Source organism: Jaculus jaculus, chromosome 1, assembly GCF_020740685.1.
Source record: "Jaculus jaculus isolate mJacJac1 chromosome 1, mJacJac1.mat.Y.cur, whole genome shotgun sequence".
Lineage (NCBI taxonomy): Eukaryota > Metazoa > Chordata > Mammalia > Rodentia > Dipodidae > Jaculus > Jaculus jaculus.
This window is the reverse complement of record NC_059102.1, coordinates 220081770-220108877: the sequence shown is the minus strand read 5'-3', so window position 1 is coordinate 220108877 and position 27108 is coordinate 220081770. Positions and strand designations below refer to the sequence as shown.

The following is a 27108-nucleotide window of genomic DNA, read 5'->3' as shown; positions in this document are numbered from 1 at the left end:
TTGATGTTTATGTAAAAATTTATTGGACCAAAATGTAGAAAAAGTCATACTATTACATATGATACAGTTGCAAGAATCTAAAGAAGAGTGTGGGTTTTATTCAACTGCACAATTTGCTAGTTTGTCTCCTGGGTAGTATGATGCTTAATAAATAGGAGTGAGGGGCTGGGGATTCAGATGAGCTAGAAGCAAGAATGAATTTTAAGAGGAATTGTAAACTTGAGTTGGCCCCCACCCTGCTGGGGAATATGGAATGTTTCAACTGAGATGTTAACCAAGAAAGCAGAAATTTAGCAAAGCCAAAATGTGCAGCCTCTGCATAGAAAATACTCCATATCCAGTTTAATCAGGAGTTTCTTGGCCTTTTATTAGCTAGATAAGAAGTAATTAAAATTCTAGATAAGTGCATTTTCAGTTTGCCATTCCCTGAACTATGGTAATGAAGCTAAGCCAACTTTTCTCTATACTTTGTTGCTAGAGACACTTTGCTGTCTAAAATCTGTTTGCGGGGGAGGGACAGAGGGAATAGCACTTTTGCTCAATTGATGGCCAGAAGTCTTTTTGATATGGCTGACTTGAATGGGATTGAACTCATATTCCTGCTTATCTCAAAGTAGACAAATCTTCAAAGGACAACATTAGAATGAAAAAAAAAAAGTATAGATGAGCCATGATGGCTCCATCCAGGAAACACTTAGGTAATTATGATTATTTACTGGAAGGTGGAATGTGGAGAAGGCCCTGGTGCGACTAGGTTAATCTAACTGCTTTATGATTTCCTACAATAATCCATTTCTGTTTTTGCTCTGGATGAAAAATCCCCACCCATTTTTCCATGTTGCTCCCTTGCTTCATCTAGTTTCACCAATAGTGACTGAACAAGTTATATTCAAAATTTCAACCAACCTTTGACTAGACACCATACCCAGTTTTTGGAAGTATGGGGCTAACCATTTCCCAGGAGCCAAATGCCCTCAATTATAAGACAGTGTGCTCAGCATGAATCGTCCTGCCTATGTTAGGAATAAATGCAACATAATAAAAACAGCTGAAGAAGCTGGTGCTACTTGAAAAGGAAGTAATTAAATTTAACTGGTGCTCAAAGCTTGTTTGATACAAAATATTTGGTCATGAATTCATTGTTTGACATTTCCAGCAAAGCAAAGATGTAATAATAAAAGGAACTTCTTACAAGAGAAGAGAAAGACATGGAGCTCTGGAGTTGCTGTTGGAACAAGACTGTTGTGTTTTTGGTTATATACAGTTAAGTTCGTTTAGTGTCTGGTCCAGTGTCTGATGTAAGCCCACATTTTCTTCTTTGGCCTGGGCAAGTTTTTCTGGTGAGGATTAAGAAGAGGGGAGGGAAAGATGAATTAATAAACATCTTATAAAGAGAAAATTAAAGGTTTGCAAACCTCAAATGGCCACAGTGAAAGTCCCAACTTAGTACTTTATGGTTTTTATTGTTTTTTATTTTTATTTATTTGACAGAAAGAGGTGTGTGTGTGGCGGGGGAGAATGGGCATACTAGGGTCTCTAGCCACTGCAAATGAACTCCAGATGCATTTGCCACCTTGTACATCTGGCTTATGTGGTTTTTGGGGAAATCAAACCTGGATCCTTTGGCTTTGCAGGAAGGTGCCTTAACCATTAAGCCATCCCTCCAGCCGTACTTTATGTTTTAAGTGAACACCACAGAATAATATGGAACATAACCTACATTTTAGAATCAGGATTATAAGAGAAAATGCCAGATACTGGAGCTCAACTTGGTGGCACACACCTTTATTTTTTACACTTGGAAAGTGAAGGCAGAGAATAGTACAAGGTTATCCTCAGCTATGTACTGAAGGCTATTCTGGGCTACATAGGATCTTATGATGGCAGTGACTACTGGGGAGACTCAAAACTAAAAGTACTGAGAAGTAACAGTTGAGTGCTCAGGACTAAATGAGATATCTCTGTCACAACCTCCAAAGCTCAGGGACCATTGTGGAAGAGGTAACAAAATGTAACAAAGAATGGGAAGGAGTGCTTTGGAAATACTATCTTCCAGACACTAAGTGGCCACTACATTCATGACCCTACAGTGACTGTTATCTGCATAAGACCTCAATATTGCACACACACAAAAACAAAGTTCAGATAAACTACAAATATTTTATTTTTTGTTTTAACTTTTTAAAAAATTTTTATTAACATTTTCCGTGATTATAAAATAAATCCCATAGTAATTCCCTCCCTATGTTTTTAACTTTTTAAAAAAATTTTTTTATTTATTTGAGAGCGACAGATACAGAGAGAAAGACAGAGGGAGAGAGAGAGAATGGGCGCGCCAGGGCCTCCAGCCTCTGCAAATGAACTCCAGACGCATGCGCCCCCTTGTGCATCTGGCTAACGTGGGACCTGGGGAATTGAGCCTTGAACCGGGGTCCTTAGGCTTGACAGGCAAGTGCTTAACCACTAAGCCATCTCTCCAGCCCTGTTTTTAACTTTTTATTGACAACCTCCCATGCATAAGGATCATATATCATCATCATAGTCCCCTCCCACCACCCTTTTCTCCCTCCCAAATTCCCCCTCCACTGAATCTCTTCTTTCCAACTGGTTTACTTTGATGCCATCATTTTTTCCCCTTTATATTATTCAGGTATACAGGTATTCAGATAACATCCGCCACCATGAGGTCATGAGTGCCACAGTCACTCTGTGTCTGGAAGACAGTATTACAAAGCACTCCTCCCCTTCCTTTGGCTCTTACATTCTGCCACCTCTTCTGCAATGGTCCCTGAGCCTTAGATGGTGTGATGGAGATGTCTCACAGTGCTGAATACTCCACTATGTAACTACCAGTCAGCACTTTGGTGAGTTTCAGTCTCCCCTGTGGTCACAGCCATATGAAGCTTCTCTATCCTGTTCCTAAGCCACACCATGACAACAGAGCAGGCAGAGCTGGAATACTCCAATAATTCCAGTGCCCATTCTTCTGTGCTTGTGTCACACAAGGACCTGAAACTCTTTGGTAGCCTCAGGCTGACCTCTAACTCATGTCAGTCTTCCTACCTCAACCTCCCAAGTGCTGGGACTAACGGTGTTTGCCCAAATAATAATTTAAACATATCTCAAATGTTTCATGAGATTTGAGAAATGCTTCAGAACATATGACATTTTGGTGTTAGATATGGGTGACTTAATACACTTTCATCTCTAATTCTAGTTCCTAACTCTTTGGTAGGAAAATATGAAATCCTGTAATCCATCCTTCAGTTGGAGCTTCTGGGAATGGCTGTTTTAATCCTAGGCATAATGGTGTCCTTGCATCTTGTTTACACAGTATTGGAGGCAAACTGCAGAAGCCCATAGGCATGTAGGCACCAGACTGAGAAGGCAGATTTCAGAACTGCTAGAATGGTGCTGCCTCTCAGAGAGCATGGTCCAGCTCTTCCCCCCCCCCCCCCCCCGAGATAGGGTTTCACTCTAGCCCAGGCTGACCTGGAATTCACTATGGAGTCTCAGGGTGGCCTTGAACTCACAGAGATCCTCCTACCTCTGCCTCCCGAGTGCTGGGACTAAAGGTGTGCGCCACCACGCCCAGCATGGTCCAGCTCTTTATTGACAGCTTTGTACTTGAGCTGAGCATATAGCTGTCTACAGTACTGAGGTTCTGGGGGAAGAGGTTTCAGAAGGAGAGGTACAGGAGACAGAACATGAAGGTCAGAATGGGATGCCACAGATGAGCAATAAAAAGAGGAAAAAAGTGAGAAAGTATGAACTAAGAGAAAGTCATGTCATGTATAAAACAAAGATCTATGGAGTGATTTCTAAGTAGTATGGTTTGGCCAGGGATTAGCCATAAACAGCCTTTTGACTAGACATGGCCAGCACTGCTTCCCACCAATCACTGGCCCCAGATTATGTCTCAGTGTGTCACTGGGTCCAAAGATTATCCTGTGGAATGGGGCATTTTGCCCTATGTAGAAACCTTGTTTCCCAAACCAAACAGGGATATGGGATTGAAGAAAATGTTTTGCACTCTTCTAGGAGGAGGCAGGCAGCCTTGGACACTTCATTTTAAACCCCGTTTCTGGAATTTCTGGGCTACATCATAACTATGGGACTGAAATTTAAAACTGGAACCCACTTCAAGGAACCCTACCTAGTTCTGGGGTCCCAACCAGACTTGACAGGTCTCTATATTTCCCATTTTGCATACCATGATAAGCTTTGGGTGATAAAAATGCAAGGTATCTCTGATTCCTGATGTCCTGAAATGAGCAAGTGGAAAGATACTCTAAAGACTTCTTCACTCTGCCCTTCCCTTTCCTGATGCAAACAAAACCCCACTCAGTCCTTTCTCGCTCACCAACTGTCTTTTGATGTGTCACATACAGAGAGGCACGACAAGTGTTTAGATGGTGATTCCATACCTTCCAGGTCATCAATGGTCTTTTCCAGCTTGGAAACCGTCCTCTCTGCAAATTCAGCACGTGTCTCAGCCTAGAGAAGAAGAAGGTTGGTCACTGCTGCCTTCAGATCAGCTCTGGGGAAGCTCAGAACTGGCTAGGGGTACCATACTCACCTCTTTCAGCTTGTCAGACAGAAGTTTAATTTCTTCTTCATATTTGTCCTCCTTCTCAGAATACTGTGGAAGAAATCACAGTTTTAAAAAAGGAGGTAGCCAGGCATGGTGGTGCACAACTTTAATTCTAGCACTTGGGAGGCAGAGGTAGGAGAATCACCTTGAGTTCAAGGCCAGCCTGAGACTACATAGTGAATTCCAGGTCAGCTTGGACTAGAGAGAGACCCTACCTCAAAAACAAACAAACAAACCAGGGCGTGGTGGCACATGCTTTTAATTCTAGTACTCGGGAAGCAGAAGTAGGAGGATCACCATGAGTTTGAGGCCAGCCTGGGAATAGTGAATTCCAGGTCAGCCTGGGTGACAGTGAGACCCTACCTCAAAATACCAAAAATAAAAAATAAAAAAAAACAAAAAACAGGTGGACATGCCTATAAATGGAGCTTTACCAGATACTAATCCCACACTCCACCTCAATCGTCCTATGAGGTAGAGAAAAAAGATGGCACTATGACCCCATAGCAGAGGACCCAAAGCCTACCTCAGAATCTAGCCACTGGCTGCCCTTGCTGCAGGGGAGATCCCCAACTGTTGGGCACCAAAGCTACTGCTAACAAATAGAGGCCAGATTCCTGATGCCCTGGCATGTGCCACAGTACCTTGGAAAAGAACAAAACCAAGGAATTCATGTTTACAAAAAATAAAAAGAAAAAACAAAATTTAACAAGTTCCCCTCCAACCTAAGCCAATCACTACCTTTTCAGAAGCAGCTTCCAGGGATTTCAGGTTGTTAGTGACATTCTTGAGTTCTTCTTCCAGGTCGCCGCATTTTCTGCATAAAGACAAGAAGTTTTGAAAGGGAGAAAAGTACTCTACCAAAAGCATCCAAAGGAATATGGGAACGAAAGTGTTCCTGGAGTTTTCTGAGATATTGTTGTGGGAGCTTATTAGAGTCTTCTCTTACTAGGCACAGGCAGGGCAAGAAAGCACTTGCAGAGTTTGGAAAGCACTTCTGTGCTTCTGCCAGGGCTGAGGCTACAGAGACTTATGAAATCTCTGACTGATGAAGCTGTCTCCAGGTGGTGTAAGAATGAGAGTGAGTGCAGGAGATGGGAGATGGCGGTCAGAGTCCACACTTGAGGAAGCAAGCCTGGATCTGATTTGTGAAACCAGAGCTCACCCAGCACTGCAGGGCTCTGTGCAGCTGAGTCCCTCATCTAAGGCCAAGGGGAGAGGAGTTTTATTTTCTGGGACTTCTGGGATTCTGGCTGAGTTCTTCACCTCTGTACCCTCAGAGGAATGTGCCAGGACCCAACACTGACCTCAGAAGCAAAACAAGGAAACATGAGATACCAGTCTTCTACTGTGAGGGTTCTGTTAAGAGCACATGGCCTGGCTGGGTGTGGTGGCTCACACTATTCATCCCAGCACTCAGAAGGCTGAGACAGGAAGATCCGGAGTTCCAGGTCAGGCTGGCCAGGTAACACCTTATCTATCTCTCTCTCACACACACATACACACACACAAATGCTGTGTAGTGCATACCTGTAATCTGTAATCTCAGCATTCGAGAGGAAGAAGAATTCACTCAAGGTAAAAGCCAACATGGTCTACATAGGGAACTCCAGGCCAGTCAAGGTTACTGACTGACCTGGGATTCCCCCTATGTAGACACTGAGAAACTCCAAAAGAAAACAATACAACAATAGAGCCTGGTACTTTGGCACACTCATGTAATCTGAGCTCTTAGGCATCAAAGGCAGAAGGATTAGGAGTTCAAGACCAGCCTGGCCTACATGAGATTCTATATCCAAAACCCAGAAAGCTTACAAAACAAAAACAATGATAAGAGAGTTGGATTCTCCAGATCCCATGTAAGCCACACGCACAGGTGATGCATGCGGAAGGGTTGTGCATGTGCATAAGGTGGCACATGTGTCTGGAGTTTGATTGTTTCTCTCTTTCTCAATTTATCTCAGAAAAACAAACAAAAAAATGGAAAGAAAGTGTATCAGCTTTGTCTGGGAAAATGAAAGTTCTGAGTCTCCCTGTTATCCTCAGTTTTAATCCTATTTCTCAATGTGTTGGAGGTAAGAGAACATGTGGGCAGTAAGAACAAACAGTGGCCATCTCTCAGTCATGGAAGTAAAGAGGAGGAATGAGCTATGAGCTTCTGATGTCCACTCACTGGAGCAGAGGCCCCAGTGACAGCCAAACCCAACTCTCCCTCCTCTGGCCCAGGAGCTAAGCCCAGCCTTGATCAGTCCTGTTTGGCCACTTACAGCTCAGACACCTCTGCACGTTCCTCTGCTCTTTCCAGCTCACCCTCCAGGATGACCAACTTGCGAGCTACCTAGAAAGACAGAAGAGTCCTGCTGAGATAGTCCTCATAACCTGGATGCCCTCCCCATGAAGATGCTGGTCTATTCTACTCAAACAGTTCTGGGGCATAGAGGGAATCTAAATTCTCTCAGGGGCTAGGAAGATGGCTCAGTGGGTAAAGTGCTTGCAATGCAAGTATGACCTGGGATCCCCAATAGCCAGGAAAACTTTGACGTATGGTGACATGTGCCTCCCTGTGTTATGGAGGCAGAGATAGGAAGATCCCTGGGGCTTGCTGGACAGCTAGTTTAGCTGGATTGGTGAACTCAGGCCAACTAGAGACCCTGTCTCAATAACTAAGGTAGAAAGTGACTAAGGAAGACACCCAACACAAGTCTCTATAGGCACATGAATGAGCATACACGTGCACTCACATTTTTATATACACATGTACACACACACATACATGCAAAAAACCCTCCCAGGCTTGGTGTAGTGGCACTTGCCTTTAATCCCAGCACTTGGGAGGCAGAGGTAGGAGGATCGCCATGAGTTCAAGGCTACCCTGAGACTACATAGTGAATTCCAGGTCAGTCTGGGGCTACAGTGAGACCCTACCTTGAACAGCCAAAACAAAACAAAACAAAACAAAACAAAACAAAAATTCTCTCAGGGCACGAGTGCATGCAAAGGAGAAGCGTAAAACCATGGAGGCAGGCCAAAGAAAGACTGAAGCCAGGTGTGGTGATGTACATCTGTCATCCCCACATTTGGAAGGCTGAGGCAGGAGGATGGTGAGTTCCAAGCCTGTCTTAAAAATAAATAAAATTAGCTGGGTGTGGTAGCTCACGCCTTTAATCCCAGAACTTGGGAGGTAGAGGTAGAAGTATCACTGTGAGTTTGAGGCTACCCTGAGACTACATAGTGAACCAGATCAGCCTGGACTAGAGTGAAACCCTACCTCAAAAAAAAAAACAACAAAGTAATCAAATAAGTAAATAAATAAATAAATAAAATTAGGGCTGGAGAGATGATTTAGTGGTTAAGGCATTTGCCTGCGAAGCCTAAGGACCCATGTTTGACTCTCCAGGTCCCACATAAACCAGACACACAAAGGTGAGGCAAGTGCAAGGCTGCACATGCCCACTAGGTGGTGCAAGCATCTGGAGTTCAATTTTAGTGGTTGAGACTAGCAGGTCAATTTTCTCTGTCTCTCTCTAAAATAAAAATAAAATTACAATACCACCACTCATACATTGTGGCTCACACCTTTAATACCATACTTGGGAAGCCAAGGCAGGAAGATTATGAAGAGGCCACCTGGGCTACACTTGTCTCCAAAATAAAAGAAAAATCAGGTATGGCGGCTCATGCTTATAATCCTGACACTTGGGGAGCTGAGGAAGGAGGATGTCAAGAGGCCAAGGTCAGTCTGGGCAAAATAGTGAGTTCCAGTCTAGCATGAGCTATAGTGTGAGACCTTGTCTCCAAAGAGCCAGGCTAGTTTTTGCTAAACTGACTCAACACAATCAGCTAAAGGACAAAATGAGGGCTGGAGAGATGGCTTAGCGGTTAAGTGCTTGCCTGTGAAGCCTAAGGATCCTGGTTCGAGGCTCGGTTCCCCAGGTCCCACGTTAGCCAGATGCACAAGGGGGCGCATGCATCTGGAGTTCGTTTGCAGAGGCTGGAAGCCCTGGCGCGCCCATTCTCTCTCTCTCCCTCTATCTGTCTTTCTCTCTCTGTCTGTCGCTCTCAAATAAATAAATTAAAAAAAATTTTTTTTAAAAAAAGGACAAAATGAGTGAGATAGGGGCTGGGGATATGGCTCAGTGGTTAAAGTACATGCTGTATAAGCGTAAGGATCTGAGTTCAGACCTAGCCCCCATGTAAAATGCAGGGCACACCTATAATCCCAGCACTGGGAAGGCAAAGACAGGAGGATCCCTGGGGTTCACTAGCTTGTTATAGCTGAATCAGTTAACAGTATGGTCTGTGACAGAATCTCTCCCCAAAATAAGATTGAGGGCCTTGGGAGATGGCTTAGTAGTTACAGGAACTTACTTACAAAATCTGCTGGAACTGGCTCAATTCTCCACAGATAGCCATTCTTGTGAAACAGCAAAAGACCCTGGTACACACATACACATGCACACTTGCAAATGAGTAGATAAAATAAGAGGGATAATAAGAAAGACTCCCAATGTTGACTTGAGGTCTCCACATCCACATGCACCCACATATACAAATGAAAATAAAAAGTGAGAAGGCCAGTCAGGCAGTTTCCCCAGAAAGTTAGCCAAGTGGCCACAGGATTTTGGCACTAAGCAAGATAACAGTTTTCCAGCTAAGAGGTTGTCTTTGGAGAAACAGATGTTCACACAGAGGGATAGCTGACCTAATCAAGGATTTCCTTTAGGCGGCCCCAAATATTCTTCTGATAGGCAGCTCTGTTTCCTCCTGCTTCCTGTGGCCTCCACCATATGCCAGCCCCACTCACCTCCTCATATTTGCGGTCAGCCTCCTCGGCAATGTGCTTGGCCTCTTTGAGCTGCATCTCCTGAATCTCCATTTTCTCCTCATCCTTCATGGCGCGGTTTTCTATCACTTTCATTCCTCTGTAAGGGGCAAGCTGGACATTAGAGCCAAGCACTCACACACCTCTACTCCACTGGTCCTCTAAACCCTTCTCTTGCCAAACTTGCCACCAGATTCCTCTATGCACTTCCTTTTCTGTAGGTTTTTTTTTAAATTACTTATTTGAGCCAGTTGTGGTGGTGCACACCTTTAATCCAGGTCAGCTTGGGCCAGAGTGAGACCCTACCTCGGAAAACCAAAGGAAAAAAATTTTTTTACTTATTTGCAAGTAGGGGTAGGGGGAGAGGAGAATGGGTGCACCTGGTCCTCTTGCCATTGCAAACAAACTCCAGACGTATGTGACCCTTTGTGTATCTGTCTTTATTTGAGAACTGACTGGGTAATTAAACCTGGGCTGCCAGGCTTTGTAAGCAAGCGCCTTTAACTGCTAAGCCATCTCTCTAGCCCTTTTTAGGTACCTCCTCCCTGACCTAGGTAGTCTCACTCTAGCCCAGGCTGACCTGGAATCACAGTGATTCCCCTACCTCAGCTTCCTGAGTGCTGGGATTAAAGGCATGGGCTACTATGCCCTGCCCTCTTTGGGTTTTTTTGAGACAGGGTCTCCTACAGCCCAGGCTGGCCTCAAACTTGCTATATAGCTGAGGATGACCTTGAATTTCTAACCTGCCTACCTCCGACTCCAAAGTGCTGGGATTATAGTGATGTGCCACCAATGCTGTTTTTTTGTTTGTTTTGCTTTTGGTTTTTCAAGGCAGGGTCTCACTCTAGCCCAGGTTGACCTGGAATTCACTCTTTATTCTCAGGGTGGCCTCCAACTCACAGGGATTAAAGGCATGTGCCACCATGTCCGGCAGGTTTTCATGTGAGGTTGGGGATTGAACCCAGGTCCTTGTGCATACTAAGTAAGCATTCTACCAACTGAGTTGCAACCCCAACCCTTTAGGGTTTTTTTGCTTTTTGTTTTTTTTGGGGGGGAGCTGGAAAGATGTTTCAGAAGGGGAGAATGCTTTTTATGGAAGCATGACAAGGACCCGTTTGAGCCCCAGCACCAACATAAAAAGCTGGGCATGGCCACACATGCCTACAACCTTAACACTGACTAGGGTACAGAAAGGACACTGGGGCTCCCTGGTCAGACAGGCTCACTGAAAAACAGATCCAGGTTCAGTGTAAGACTCTGTCTTAGGGAAATAAGGAAGAATGGAAGATGACACCTGATGCCTTCCTCTGGCCTCTGAACTTGAACGTATGGAGCTCAAGGATCTGTATACACATGTGCATATATGACACATAGCACATATGTACACTGAAAAAAAAGTCAGCTTTTGCTGTGTAGTCCAGATTGGCCTCAAACTATGTGGTCCAGGCTAGTTTTGAACTCTAGATCTTCCTGCCTCAAGCCTCCTGGTTGCTGAAATAACAGTCATTAAGACATTATGCCCGACTTTTCATCTTTACTAACCACCAGAGACTTCCAAATACCTTACCATTTACAACCGCCCCACAATGTGGGTCCATATACCCACTTTATAGATGCAGAAACCAAGGTACAGAGAAAGGTTAAGGTTACAGAGAGCTAATAAATGGCATAGCTCTTATTTCAGATTCTTCTCAACAAGGTGTGTCTGCACATCATCAGCCACCATGTAGTGACACAGAATGTGAAGAGAAGTGGGTGGGGGTGCCTGAGGGGCAGGCCCAGAGTTTCCTAGTACAGGTAACAAGGACATCAGGCTTATCCAAAAGTGAGGCAAGAATTGGAGAAGCCTGGTGTAATGGTATCCATTTGTCATCCTAGCACTTGGAAGGCTGAAGGTGGAGGGTTGTAAGTTTGAGGCTATCCTGGGCACTACAGAAAGACCCTGTCTCCCACAAATAAGCAAATATAATATACAAACAATAAGCCGGGCGTGGTGGCACATGATTTTAATCCCAGCACTTGGAAGGCAGAGGTAGGAGGATTACCATGAGTTCAAGGCCACCCTGAGACAACATAGTGAATTCCAGGTCAGCCTGAGCTAGAGTGAAACCCTACCTTGAAAAACAAAAACCATACAAACAGCAACAAAACAATCAGACTGGAGAGATGGCTCAGTGGATAAAGCATTTGACACTTAAGCATGAATATCTGAGCTCAGAGCCCCCAAACCCATGTAAAGCTGGGCACTGTAGTAGGCTTCTGAAATCACAGTACCCTACACAAGGAGGGAGACCAGAGAAGCCCCTGGAAGTCCAGAGGCTAAATAGTCTGGCGATCACAGCAGTGAACAAGAAACCATTTCTCAAACAAGGCAACAGGCAAGAATTGACACTTGAAGTTATTCTCTGACTTCCATAAGCACACTGTGGCACGCGTGCAAATTCACTCACATACATGAATACACACACAAGGCAAAAACAGGCACACTAGACATATGTGAAATTACTTTTAGGCTATGTGTATATGTATGTGAAACAAATGAATTTCACGTTCAGACTTAGGTTCCATCTTTAAGGTAATCTTATCATGTATATGAAAATATTCCAAAACCCGGAAAAGAGTGAAATCTGAAGCACATTTGCTCCCAAGTATTTTTGGAGAAGGAAGACCAAAATTGTACCAGTCAGGTGAGGGATGAGGAAGGCCTGAACCAAACTGGACACACCACAGCTGCAACAACTCTCCCTGCTTGGAATGAGCTTGCTCTGGCCCCACTGCTTGGGGTGAAATTCACAAGGTCATGGGTCTCCAAGGAGGAGGACAACCCAGGGCGATAGACTGGTGTGTCAGTCTTGCTACTTCTTTTTATCCAGTGAATACTTTCATCTTGGCTGTCACTATCATTCTCAGTTCTCAGTCAAGACATCCTTCACATCAGCATAAAGGCTTGGCCTCAAGCCCATGAACAAGCTTGCTGGGATTTTATCATTAGAAGGTCGCTTGTAACACTCAGGATATAGAAGTGATGTGCCCAGGGCCACTTGGGATGTGCCTGTGACAGGCCTAGAGCCTTCAACTCCAAGTATAGAGTTCTTTCTATTGAAGAAAGGGTCTCCAACAAAGGAGTGACCAAAGGCCTGTGGCAATGTGATGCAAACAAGAAGTGGCCCTTCCAGGCTCACTGGGCCTGACACTGGGAGGTCCTCGAAGTGACAAAGCTGGCCAGGCTGGTCTGACCAAGCACAGGCTCCAGGAACCACCATCAACTCCTTGTTCTGGAGTGTTCACATTCCCCATAGCTGCTCTAAGGTTCCCTTTCCCTCCACTAAAGGGATAAAGTGGAGCCTGCCACAGGACCTGCTCCCCGCAACCTGGCTGTTCCATTACATGGGAAGACTCCCACACAGACAACTTTGTAGAGTCAATCTCCAAGCTCCCTGGGTTCACTTTACTTATGTTTATTTGTGTGCATGTGTGAGCACATATAGGTGCATGTGTCTGTATAAATGTGTGTATGTGTGTAGAGGCCACAGGTTGACCTCAAATGCCAGCCTCAATCACTCTCCACCTTTTAATTTATTTTAAAGAGAGAGAGAGAGAGAGAGAGTGAGAGAGGGAGGATTGGTGCACCAGGGCCTCAGCCACTGAAATTGAACTCCACCTAGTGGGCATGTGTGACCTTGCCTTTGCCTCTCCTTTGTGCATCTGGCTTACATAAGATCTGGAGAGTCAAAAATGGGTCCTTAGGCTTCATAGGCAAGCATCTTAACCACTAAGCCATCTCTCTAGCCTCCCACCTTATTTTTTGATGGGTACTTCTATGAACCACACAGTCTGCCCTAGCCCTCCAAGCCTAGACACAGCAATTATGGATTCCCCCTGCCTGAACACAGCACGAATGCCACCAGAGCGACACTTTTCGGCTGCAAGCACATTGATGGCTGTTTTGCACATCCCCAAAATAGAGCTGTCACCATCCAGAGCCCCAAATCTGCCCAATACCAACCACTGTTACCACCATCTATGCAGATTACCCATTCCAATATTTCATTTCTTTCCATAGCATCTCCAAGATTTGACTGTACCTATAATAGGGCTGAGAGGCATGTGAATTTCTGAGGAAGCAGTCACCAACACGGGCTTCTCACAGCCCCACACCTGCCCACTTTTGCTTTTCTCTGCTTGCTGTAAGGTGTTTTTCATGGCTGCCATAAAGAAAAACAAGCCAGGGGGTGGTAGACCAAACTTATCATCCTAACACATGGGAAACTGAGGCAGGAGGATTGCTAGAAATTCAAGGCCTGCCTGGGCTACATAGGGAGACCCTGTCTCAGAAAAATAAAAAAGAAGGCAGGCATGGTGGTACACATCTTCAATCCTAGCACTCGGGAGTCAAAGGTAGGAGGACTGCTGTTAACTGGAGCTACAGAGTGAGATCCAGGTCAGCCTGGGCTACAGAGAGAACCTACCTCAAGAAAACAGGTAAGAAAAGGAAACCAAAAATGAGAAGGAAAAAAAAAAAAAAAGGAAGGGAAGGAGAGAGAGGAAAGACACCATCTTTATCACCATGCTGGGCTTGGGTGTGATAGTTTGTTCAGCATGTGGCACATCTGTATGTGGACATGTATATTTGTATGATATTGCTGACTTTCACCACTAGGTCATCAGTTCCATACCCATTTTAATATTTAAGTTTTATTTATTCATTCATTTGCTGTATGTATAGTGTAGTATGTGCATGTGCAGTGTGTACCCCATGGGGATGTGTGTGGAAGCCAGAGGAAGGTGTTGGGTGTCCACCTTTAGAACTCTCTTCTGTCTTATTTCCTTGAGATGGGGGGTGTGTCTCTCTCCAAACCTGGAGTTTATTATCTAGACTGGCTGACAGGGAACCTCAGCAATTCTCCTGTCTCCACTTCTCTTAGCACCAGGGTTACAGGCAGCATGGCCACATTTTTTTTTTTCAAGGTAGGGTCTTGCTCTAGCCCATGTTGACTTGGAATTCACTATAGCCTCAGGGTGGCCTTGAACTCAACAGTGATCCTCCTACCTCTGCTTCTCAAGTGCTGGGATTACCACCTACGCCTGGCTTGCACCTGGTTTTTTACATGGTGCTGGGAATTGAATTCAGGTCTTATGTTTGCATAGCAAGTGCTCTTACTCACCAATGAATCTTCCTAAGCAACCCCCCTGTTTTTTGGTTTTCGAGGTAGGGTTTCACTCTAGCTCAGGCTGACCTAGAATTCACTATGTACTCTCAGGGTAGCCTCAAACTCATGGCGATCCTCCTACCTCTTAAAGGCGTGCACCACCATGCCCAGCTTAGCACCCCTTTTTTGAGATAAAGTCTCATGTAGCCTAGGCTGGTCTGGAACTCACTATGCAGCTGAGGCTACCTTTGAACTTTGGATCCTCTTCTACTTCCTCAGTGCTAGGATGCATGCACTACAATGCCTGATTCCATCCCTAAATTTCCAGAAGCAGTTGTGGATGTCCCTAGGTTCAAAGCATCCTTACCTCTCACTCTCATCTGCAGCCTTTTCTGCCTCTTCCAGCTTCTGCAGGGCAGTGGCTAGCCGTTCCTGAGCTCTGTCCAACTCTTCCTCCACCAGCTGGATGCGTCTATTGAGAGCGGCCACATCTCCTTCAGCCTAGGAGTCAGGAAAAGTCAGCTAAGAAGTGACATGCCAGGGCTGGAGAGATGGCTTAGCAGTTAAGCGCTTGCCTGTGAAGCCTAAGGATCCCAGTTCGAGGCTTGGTTCCCCAGGTCCCATGTTAGCCAGATGCACAAGGGGGTGCACGCGTCTGGAGTTCGTTTGCAGAGGCTGGAAGCCCTGGCGCGCCCATTCTCTCTCTCTTCCTCTATCTGTCTTTCTCTGTGTCTGTTGCTCTCAAATAAATAAATAAATAAATTAAAAATTAAAAAAAAAGAAGTGACATGCCAGCCAGCGGTAGCAGGAGCCCTTCCCCTCACCTCCATGATTTCCCTGCTGAAGCACCCCTCCCCCCAAGGAATCCGGGCTGTATAGAATTTACACTCATCTGGATTGGAACTTGATTTGTTTTTTAAATTCTTTTTTGTTTTTCAAGGTAGGGTTTCACTCTAGCTCAGGCTGACCTGGAATTCACTATTCACAGGCTGGCCTCAAACTCACAGCGATCCTGCTACCTCTGCCTCCCAAGTGCTGGGATTAAAGGCGTGTACCACCACGTCCAGTCTATTTTTTTTTTTATTCTCTTTTGTTGTTGTTGTTTTTCTTTCTTTCTTTCTTTCTTTTCTTTTCTTTTTGTTTTTTGAGATCGGGTCTCACTGTAACCCAGGCTGACCTTGGGATTCACTATGGAGTCTCAGTGTGGCCTCGAACTCATGCGGATCCTCCTACCTCTGCCTCCCGGGATTAAAAGTGCGTGCCACCCACACCTGGCCCTAATTTTTTTTTTTTTATTCTTGAGACAATATCTTGCTATGTTGCCCAAGCTGGCTTCCAACTCCTTGCCAAAGATATTCCTGCCTCAGCCTCTCCAGTAATTGGCAATACCAGTATGTACTACGGCAACTAGCTTCTCTAGAGAACACAAAAGTTTAGTTTCATCTTTCTGAAAGATTTAGGGGACACCTGCCATTTAATAACAGATGACAGCTAAATTAACACAGAAGAGAGACAAATATGTGAGGCTAGCATGTGCCAAAGAAGATAGTAATAGCGACAATAAAGAGCAGACATGGTCTTATCATCCTAGCACTTTGGAAAGCTGAGGCAGGAGGATGGTGAGGTGGGGACAGCCTTGGCTACAGAAGAACAAATGCATGAAGAGAGACAAGCACACCACAGGATGCGGTAAAGATGCTGGCCTTTCCAGCAACCCAAAACAGACCCAATATTAAGATAAGACCCAATAATTTCTGCTCTGAAAAGGAAACATGCACTGACAGATGGGAATTGAATGACTTCACAGGGAACCCGGATCACCATGGCCCACAGTCTGCTCTCACACATCTAAGCAGTATCAAATATAAAATCAGAAGGCACCAATTAGCAAGCATGCAGGGAGCAGCACTATCAAAAAAACCCTCCTTAGTTAAGTTTGGCTCAGAGATGATGGAACCAAAATGCATGAGAAAGGAAAAAACAAAAAACAAAAAACTGAGCTACAGGGACCAGAGAAATGTCTTAATGTTGTTGGCTTTTTTGGGGAGTGGTGCTGGGGATGGATGTGCTCACCAAGCAGTCTGACCGCAGTGGCACTGTGGCCCCGTTACTGGCTTTTTAAAGGCCTTTCACCTACAGGGAAAGAAGTAGAGTGTGGGGCTGGAGAGATGGCTTAGTGGTTAAGCGCTTGCCTGTGAAGCCTAAGGACCCCAGTTCAAGGCTCGATTCTCCAGGACCCACGTTAGCCAGATGCACAAGAGGGCACACGCGTCTGGAGTTCGTTTGCAGTGGCTGGAAGCTCTGGCGCGCCCATTCTCTCTCTCTCTGCCTCTTTCTCTCTCTGTCACTCTCAAATAAATAAATAAAAATGAACAACAACAAAAAAAGAAGTAGAGTGTGTAAAACCAGGAACTCTGGAGTCAGAATCCCAGCTTTGTCATAGGTAGCCATGTGGCCTGGGGCAAATTACATCACTCTCCTAAAAGCCTGACCTCTTCATATGACTGAGTGCTGTGCCCAAGGGTGAGGCAAGGCTTGTCCCTACCCTGTGGAAAGACAGAAGAGGAGTAGCTCTTCTGGCTAAGGTTTTATTTCATTTAAATCTTCACATACCTCACCTGTTTTATAGCCGAGGACACTGAAAGGCTTTGTCCAGTGACTAAGAGCTGAATCCCTTCCTTTTGGCATCTGCCCTGGGTCCTGGAGGAGGTTGGAGGCCAGGCCATTTCCCCAAGAATAGCCACATGGGAGAATTGAGTGAAACTGAACTCACTGGCAGGGCATGGTGTCATACATCTATGAACCCAGTACTAAGGAGGCAGGGTCAGGAAGGACCAAGAGTTCCAAGCCAACCTGGGTCACACGGTGAACTCTTATATCATTAAAAAAAAAAAAAAAAAAAAGAGAGAGAGGGGTGGGGAAGTGGCGCTCAACCAAAGGAAGTGAGGGGCAGAGAAGCCAGGCTATCTTCTTCCCTTCATGACAAAGATTTTCTAAAATGAGAGAATATGGTCATCCCCAACTTCATCTTATAGAGCAGACAAAACAACAACAAAACCCGAGATTAGGTTGTCTGTAGCACACAGAAAAACCAGGAAGTTTTTTTCATCTTCTAGAAACATCCAGAGAGGAGACACCCATAAGTGCATTAAGTGTTTTCTCAACTCCTGGGCTTCATCTATCTTTTTCTGAGACTATGGGCATGCACCACCACGCCCAGCCAGGACTTTCACAATCCCACTGAGGCTCTTCATTCAAAAGACTTGTCTCAAAAGAACAAAGTGAGCAGTGCCTGATGGGCAAAACCTAAATCCTTGGTAACTATGTTCCTGGTAGATTTCTTCTGGAAGGGAAAGAACTCTGAGCTGCTCACATATATGTACAAACTGCACATACATATAGAATTTGGAAAAACTGCCAGTCATTTTAGGTTCCGCCTCTTCCTGCAATCAAAGCCTTCCACATGCTACAAAGGGAATTCCCTTATAAGGTAAAAGAGGCTTGCTAGATACTTGTGGCCAAAGAACAGGAAGATGTCGGGTTAATCACACAAAAATCTAAATGAAACCAGCTGTTGGGACACAGGCCCAGAAGTTTGCCACACGCTGTCTATTGGCTGTCTACCCAGTCTGGATTTTTCTGCCCCTTCTGGTCTCAGTTCCTATGCCCTGAAATCAACTTCAGGCATTCCTTCTTCAAACTCAGGGAAGCACGTTTTGTGAATTTTTTAAAGAAGTCTTGAACTTTCCAAAAGCATCCCACCTCCGCCCACTGGACTGTCCCATTCCTGGCTTGCTTGAAGACGGAGAGCTGTTTAGGAGCAAAATTGTCCTCCAAAGAGATGCCTGGGGTGCGACCAGAGGTTATGTGCGTGAAAGACGCCAGACTGTTTGAATCTTCCACGGGTTACTAAAGCTTCCTCCAGCCAAAGCAGTTCTTACAGGATTAACCACTTCAACCCAGGCCACTGCTGAAGCCAAAGCCGCCTTGGGAAGACCTCAGCCGGCTCCTGGGCTGTCCCACAGCTGTTAGTTGACAATGCCAACTCACCTGGCCTGGCAGCTTTCGGGAGCCCTGAGCTTCCACCGTCACACACCCCTACTTTGCCTCGGAGTCTTGACAAACCCAAGTCTCTCCGGTCAGCACACTTCCTTATGAGCCCCTGCTCATAAACCTCCGTGGCTGGCTCTGACTTGCTTCGATCAAGAGCTCACAAGAAACTCTAGTCTCACTTCACTTTGTCTGCCCTCTCCTAGTACTCTTGGTAGAGAAACACGAAATGAGCACCTACTGAGTACCTAAACAGGGATTAAGACCCAGATCTGTTTTCAGCCCCAGAGCTTCCACCATTTGTCCCAGAGGACGAAAGGGGGAAGGGAAAGCCCCCTCCCTCCACTTTCCAAGCTATTATCCAGCTGTGGCGCACAGTAGGCCTCCAACAGGGGCGGCTGGAGGGCCTACGGGAGGAGGGCAGGAATCCTGCAACACAGCCCAGCTTCAGAGAGCGGCTCGGGCCACTTCTGTACCCCACCGGAGACAGACTCACGGCCGGCACCCCCTGGGAAAGTTCGGGGTGGGGGGGAAGGGAGGTCAGCGCGGCCTCCGCGCCCCTCGTCCGAGGCCCACAATGCCGCTGGCCCCGACCCCAGACAATGGCAGCCGGGCGCGTCCCTCCCTCCCGCCCGCTCCGCTCGCCTCGGCCCTCGGGTTCGCGCCCCTGCCCCCCGCCTCCCGCCGCGCGCTCGCGGGCGTCCCGGGCTGCGGGAGTCAGGAGCGCGCGGGCCGGGCGGCCGGGCGCGCTCACTTTCTCGCGCCGCTCGCGCTCTCCGTCCAGCTCGCGCTGCAGGCCCTGCGCGCGGTCCTCGGCCTCGTCCGCCTGCTGCTGCAGGGCCTGGATCTTGCGCTTCACCGCCTCTAGGGAGTTGAGGCCAGCCATGGCGCGGGGCGCACGCGGCAGGATGCTCGGCTCTGCTGGGCTCCCGAGACAGAGCTGCGGCGGCCGCGCCCGGGGCCGAGCCTTGGCCAGCCGGGGCCGCCCCCGCCTCTCCCCGCCCCCCGGTCCCGCGGCCGTCGGGCCGATGAGGTCACCCGGTCCGGCGGCGACGTCAGCACCGCTGGGGGAGGGCCTGACGTCGACACCGCTGGCCGCCCCACTGGAGAGTGCCCCTTTTCGGGACTTATTTGGAGAAAGCACCCGGAGGCACCGCCTTCTCTCGCGCGCCTCTTCCGCCCCCCGGTCCTCCCGCCTGCAGAGCGCGCTTACGTCGGAGGTTCTCTTTTCGGTCAGCTCCAGCTTCTCCTGCGCGTCCCTCAGGTCCCCCAAGCACTTGTCCAGCTCGTCTTCCGTCCCTTCCAGCTTTTTCTGGAGGTGCGTCAGCTCGTCCTCCACCTGGGAACACCCAGAGGGAAGACACCTCAGCCTGGAGGCGTAGGGGTGGCCCCTGTATTCGCAAAAGACCCTTCCACAGCAGAGTCTCTCAGACCCAGTTTCCTCATCTGTAAAATACATGCAGCCACTGAGGTGGTGCACAACTGTTATCCCAGCACTTGGCAGGTCAAGGAAGGAGCATCAGGAGTTTGAGGCCAGCCCTGGTTACATAGTGAGTTTAAGGGTTTAAGACACGGGCTACATGTCTCAGAACAATACAAATAGCAGTAAGTATGCACCACTAAATATGGTGGTGCTGGTGGGGGTTTCACACCCTTCTGTTGTCCCAGATGCTAGCTGTAACCTGCCTGCTGTATACAGTACGCTTGGGATACGCTGCATAGTTTGCCAGCAAGGTTGCAAGATGCTGCCTTGTATTCTAATGTTAGGGGTGCCGTTGCCTGGTGATCAGGGAACCTGGTGGAGCCCCCTCCTCACTTCAGCCTAGCTTTCTCATACTTGTGTGTTTCAACTTGGCAGCCAGAAAACTTTCTGATGAGTCTGCCTGTCCTTACCCAGAACTTGCTTTGGCTCCTTACTGTCCAAAGCGTCGTTCTCAAGAATGCTTCACCAAAATATTGTAAGGTGTTAAGAGCTATCTTCCCACTGTTGGACTTTGCAGGCTTCACTGGAAGAGACTAACTCTCAAAGTCCAATTTTTTTTTTTTTTTTGTAGATTCAGGTTAAATCTTTCATTTTGTGTCCAAGCTATTTGTTGCAAATTAAAATGTCCCTTGGGGGCTGGAAAGATGGCTCAGCCGTTAAGGTGTTTGCCTGTAAAGCCAAATGACTATTCGCCAGTACCCACGTAAAGGCAGATGCACAAAGTGCTGCATGCTTCTGGAATTCATTTACAGTAGCTAGAGGCCCTGGAGCACCCATTTCCTCTCATTCTCATTCATTCTCCTACCCCCTTCTCTCTCTGCAGGGTGTGGTGGTCCATGCCTTTAATTCTGGCAATCAGGAGTCCTAGGTAGGAGGATCACTGTGAGTTTTGTGAGTTCAAGGCCAGCCTGAGACTACATAGTGAGTCTGGGCTAGAGTGAGACCCTGCCTTGAAAGACAAAACAAAACAAAATGTCCCGTGTGTGTGGGGGGGGATGGCTCAACTGGTAAAGTTATTGCTGTTCAAGAATGAGGACCTGGGCTGGAGAGATGGCTTAGCTGTTAAGCACTTGCCTGTGAAGCCTAAGGACCCCGGTTCGAGGCTCGGTTCCCCAGGTCCCACGTTAGACAGATGCACAAGGGGTGCACGCGTCTGGAGTTCGTTTGCAGAGGCTGGAAGCCCTGGCGCGCCCATTCTCTCTCTCTCTCCCTCTATCTGTCTTTCTCTCTGTGTCTGTCGCTCTCAAATAAATAAATAAAAAATTAAAAAAAAATGAGGACCTGAGTTTGGATCTGAAGAATGTAAATGTAAAATGCCAGAGGAGGTGACACATGCCTTCCAGTACTGGGGAAGTGGGTCTTGCTAGCTAGCTAGTCTTGCTGAATTAGTGAATTCCAGGTTCAGTGATAGATCCTACCTCACAAATAAGGTGTAGAGTGACTGAGGAAGACTCTGGCATTGACCACTGGCATGCATACACATGCACCTGAACAAACATGCATATACACATGCATATCACACATGCGCACGCAAAATGTCCCTAAATCGTCTCCAAATTTTAGTTCTATTTATCTTAAGGGTCTGCCCTCCACTTCCAGTTTGAGGAGCTCAGATCTGTGGGATACAAACTATAGACTTCACCTCCCCTCACACCCACCATTCCTGTCCCAGTCAGCTCAGGAAGCTGCCATGCCCATGAGACACTGAGGCTGCCATGTCCACTACTGCATTGATTTTGTGTTTCTTGTGGTTTCAGCTCTGATCTTACCCATGGTTGGAGCAAATACTGCCCACTGGCCCTGGCTTCAGTGTCCTACTAGAGGCCCAGAGAGGTAGACTGACTTTCCCTAGGTTATCCAGCATAGAATTAGAATCTTGCTCTTCTGAACCTATCAAATACTATATTTTTGTCTCCCTCCACCCCAAGCTCAGATTGGAACCCTGATCGCCAAGGTGATGGTATTTAGAGATGGAGGCTTTGGGAGATTGTTAGGGTTAGGTGAGGTTGTGAGTAGTGTGTTTTTATGGCTTTAGGAGGTGACAAGACAAAGCCATGGCCTGGGCCCTCTTGCCAGGTCTGCTTTTCTTTATTTTTATGTTTGTGGTGCTGGGAATGGGAACCCAAGCACTTATGCGTACTAGCAGACACTGTACCACTGCGCTACATACCCACGCTTGTTTCTACCTTTTTAAAAAATTTTTTGTTTATTTATTTGAGAGCGACAGACACAGAGAGAAAGACAGATAGAGGGAGAGAGAGAGAATGGGCGCGCCAGGGCTTCCAGCCTCTGCAAACAAACTCCAGACGCGTGCGCCCCCTTGTGCATCTGGCTAACGTGGGACCTGGGGAACCGAGCCTCGAACTGGGGTCTTAGGCTTCACAGGCAAGCGCTTAACCGCAAAGCTATCTCTCCAGCCCCCCTTTTTCTTTTGTTTGGAGACAGGATCTCCCTAAGTTGCATAGACTGGCCTTGAACTTACTCTGCATCCCAGGCTAGCCTCAAACTCAAGATCTTCATCACTCAGCCTCTGGAGTAACTAGGATGATAGGCATGTACACCTCGCCTGGCCTATTTTTTTCCTTCTTAAAGTAGATATGTTAAGAAAGCTACTGTGTTTAAGGCTCCTAGACCAAGCTCATCCCCAAGACAAGTACCTCCCTCAGTGCTTTGAGTATGCACACAGCCACAGTCACTATAGGGACCCTGCCCCAGGCTTGCCTTTTGTGAGTCTGCACAGTGTCTTGCTACTGAGGGAGCAGCTGAAGTCACTGAGGCATCCTAAACTAGTTACAACAGAAAGCAGGTCAGGCCTGGCTGTTTGATGTCCCTAGGGCCACCCTGAACATGTTTATTATCAGCCATTATGATTTGATGGGGACCTAACTTCCCTCTAGATCTGTGGACCAGAGCATTACTTGACATCTATTGTATGCTCAGCATGGGGCCCTCTTAGCTTGAAAGAAATTAAATGGCAGTTTTTTTCTTGTTTTTTCTTTATATGTGTGCATGCGAGCAGAGGCCAGAAGATACCTTCAGTGTCATCCCCAGGAATGCTGTCCACCTTCTTGAGATGGTCTCTCACTGGCATGGAGCTCACTGATTAAGCTGAACTGGCTGGCCAGTGGCCACGGGGATCCTACTGTGTCCACTTTCCCAGCACTGAGATTACAGACGTGCAGTGGCACACCTGTCGTTTTTACACGGGTTCTGGGGATCTGAACTCAGGTTCTCATGCTTGTGTGGTAAGTACTTTATTCATTTAGCCATCTTCCCAGCCCCACAACAGCAGATTTGGCAACATTGGGTTTATTGAATGTAAACATTCATAGAGGGTCATGTAGCCCAGGATGACCTTGAACTAATCCTCCTGCCTCCACCTACCCAGTGTTGGGTTACAGGCATGTGTCACCATGCCCAGCTTATGCAATGCTGAGAATGAGCCTAGGGCTTTGTGCATGTTCAGCAAGCTCTCTACCAATTGAGCTATAGCCCTGGCCCAAGGAAGTTTATTGACTAAATCAATGACACCTCCAAAGTCTCTAGTGGCAAAAGGTGGGTGTGAAAATGACTGACAGAAATCATATCAGCTCCTTTCTGTGCACATACTGTGTGCTGGCAAGTTGTCCTTCTTTGCACCTCAATTTACTCTGCATGAAAATGGTCATGTAACACAAAGTGTAGTGAGGCCTTAGTGCAAGGCTGAGGCAGGATGTGGGGTCAGAGGCCAGTGATGGCAGATATTGCGTACTGGGAGGGGAACAGACAGGAAGCAGACAGGCTGAGGCTCTGTCCCGCTCTGACACTGGACACTCATGGCTGAGGATGGTACTGAAGGATTCTGGGAGTCCAGGCTGCTCCTGGCCCACTCTTTCTGCCCCCTTTCAGTTTAAGGTATTCAAGGCAAATTGAGTCCATGTCTACCACTACCTTTTAGCTTCCATAACCAGACGAGTGATTGCCAGCATCTGGGGCCCTGGCTTCTGTTTGGGGATCTGGGGATGTTGGGTTCCATGCCTGGCCATTTGAAAGCATCATTTTCCCTCATTTCATAAGGTGAGCACACTGAGAGTTCAGAGGGATGCAAGAATGTACCCCAAAATCAGAGAGTGAAAACCAGAGAATTGCTGGGGTTGGGGGGGAGTTGGGGGCAACAACAATTTTAAAAAATAGCAGAGTTGTGGTGCACGCCTTTAATTCCAGCACTCAGGAGGCTGAGGTAGGAGATGACTGTGAGTTCAAGGCTAGCCTGGGCTACAGAGTGAGTTTCAGGTCACCCTGGGCTACAGTGAGACAGTGCTTGACATGACAGTGGAGTGTTCATCACTGAGATATCACACCCTCCAAAGTTCAGGGTCCGTTTCAGAAGAGTGGAGGATGGAAAGAATGTAAGAGCCAAAGGAAAGGTAGGACTGCTTACAGTGAAATCGTCTAGACACAAAATGGCCTTGATATTCATGACTTCGCAGTACCTGACACTGTCTACACAAGATCTTCATAATAGGAGAAAGAGATGATGACATCAAAATAATATTAATTTGGGGGGGTGAAGGAGGGGATTTGATGGAGGGTGGATTTGAGAGAAGGAGAATGGGAGTGGAGGGAGGCAATTATCATGGCTTATTGTTTATACTTATGGAATATATCAATTAAAACTTTTTTTGGAGGGGCTGGAGAGATGGCTTAGTGGTTAAGGCACTTGCCTGTGAAACATAAAGACCCAGGTTCGATTCCCCAGTACCCACAGAAGTCAGATACACAAGGTGGTGTATGCATCTGTAGTTTGTTTGCAGTGGCTAGAAGTCCTGGCATGCCCATTCTCTCTCCCTTTCTCTCTCTGCCTCTTTCTCTCTCTCAAATAGATACATTTTTTAAAAGATTTTTTTTTTTAAATCACCACCACACAGCAAAGCAAGCACTGGAATCAGTGGAGAGCCTCTGTCTCAAGGAAACATGCAGATGCTCAATGAAAGGGGCACCTGATGTCCTCCTGCCTCCTCAAGTGTTCCATGCTGCATCTACCCATACATGTGCATGCACTACATACACCACACCACACATAGTACACACATGCACATGAAAAAAAAAAAGTACAGCCTGAGGCTGGAGCCCATGTCTGTCTCTACCTTTTTGGTCAGCTAGTAGTTCCTAGTGAGATTAATTTACATCAGTCACTCACAATTTAGTGAGACGGGGAGCAACAGACTTGCTTTGCTCAGACTTCCAAGCCATGCCCCTTAAGAGGAAGGCTTAGTGATGTATAGAAATGCATGACCAGGATGAGTGGCTGTGTTTGTCAGGAAGGGGCACTGGGAAGGAGGAGGGGACAGTATGTCAAGGAGCACAGGGATGGAGCTAGCAGACAGGGATGTGTCATAGACTATCAGCAGCCCCAGGACAGAGGGGGATGGGCAAGCCCAAAGGGGAAGTAGGGTGGGGCAGGAAATAATCTTACATCCATGCATTTACTCTGTGTCAGGCATTGGGCCAAGGGTTACACTTGCATAGTCACCTCTGAGTGTCCCATGCAGACAGGGAGGTGGCTCTGTGCTACCCCACCTCACACTGGTGGCCATGGAGGCACACAGAGGTGAGGTGGCTTGTCCCTGGGCACACAGTGACACACTGCCTTCTGAGCTGGTGCCTGGCCTGGGCAGGGCTGAACACTCATGTCACCATCCTGGCGGGGGTGGGGGGTGCTGGGGCTTATCTGAGGCCTCAGATGTTTGGCAGGTGACAGCAGGGCACTGGAGGTTGAGCAGAGCTTCCTCCCACCTGCAGCTCTGGACGTCAGATGACTTGCTCTATGCAAGCCACAGCTGCTGCCTGTGAGGGCTCCACTTGGGCCACTGTCCCCTCACTCCCCAGCACCTTTCCAGAGTCTGTTCTCCAAAATGCCTAACTTATCCTGGGTCCTGGGCTAGCAGGAGTAGAACTGGTTTCTTTGTCCTGTCGGGAACAGCTCTTCACCCCCACTCCCAGCCAGCTTCATGCAGGGACAGCAGTGGAGTCCCCAGATATTGACATGCGTGGGTTTTCAGCTCCCTCTTGCCCTGGCCCCAGATTTCACCTGGTTACCCTGCTGTGGTTCACAGTCTACCCCACAAACTACACCCAGGCACTGTCTGTAGGTTGCTGTCACAGCTGGAGCCAATGGGTCACCAACACTGACACGTCATCATACACACACACCATGGAATATAGGCAACCTGATACATGGGAAGCACATGTCCTGACACCCACGTAAGATATGGTAACACATACATATAGTCCAGAAACAGTCATCCTGACACATATCTTTTAACCCCTGAGCCCGATCTCCAGCCCCATGGCAAGCACCCTAACACCATGTTCTTGGTACCAACACACAATGATCTGGACAAACACATATAATTACTGGCCAGCAAACTTTTGCACAGATGCTCACAACCATTCCCTCGCCCAGAAGCACACTATCCCACCATGTTCATGCACACACACAGACTCACAAACACAGCAGACTCCAGTCTGCTTCCAGGCTGTGCCCCAGCTGCCCCTTCTCTTGACATGCTCACAGCTATGTGAAGACACACAGGTGTATCATGTGTCTCAGTTGCCCTGAGTCTCACATCACAGTCACTTACAATACCCCATCCTTCTTTCTCATTTTCTCTCAAACTTCCTCTGAAACTCCTGAACCTGCTAAAGTGGATATCCTGTTACTCTCCACAACCAGCCAGGGACACTCCTTAGCAAACAGGGAGGTCCCCTCACCCTGTCCATGCCAAAGCACAGCCTCCTACCCTCTGCACAGTGGTGAGGAACCAGGGCTCTTCCTGCTTTAGTCTGTAGACAAAGCCAGCACAGAGAGGTCTTGGGTGGTTCAGGAGCAGCTCAGCGCAGTGGAGGCCCTCACCTGCTTACACTTTTCCTCCGCAGCTTCCTTATCCGCCTCAGCCTGCTCAGCACGGTCAATGGCATTCTCCTTGTCCAGTTTTAGCATCTGCATCTTTTTCTTGATGGCCTCCAT

At 47.3% G+C, this 27108-nt stretch overlaps 1 protein-coding gene across 2 annotated transcripts; it reads right to left on the bottom strand.

The window, feature by feature from the left end:
- On the bottom strand, positions 1-27108 carry Tpm4 (tropomyosin 4). Of its 2 annotated transcripts, XM_004665959.2 has the most exons (9): positions 26995-27108; positions 19830-19955; positions 14934-15067; positions 9399-9516; positions 6862-6932; positions 5336-5411; positions 4580-4642; positions 4428-4497; positions 1-1337 (listed from the first exon to the last, which is right to left on the bottom strand). In XM_004665959.2, the coding sequence occupies exons 1-9, from the start codon at positions 27106-27108 to the stop codon at positions 1255-1257; spliced, it is 855 nt and encodes a 284-aa protein (XP_004666016.1). In that variant the 3' UTR covers positions 1-1254. The 2 variants fall into 2 exon arrangements, with proteins under 2 accessions (XP_004666016.1, XP_004666017.1); XM_004665960.2 differs by lacking the exons at positions 19830-19955; positions 26995-27108 and adding an exon at positions 19371-19567.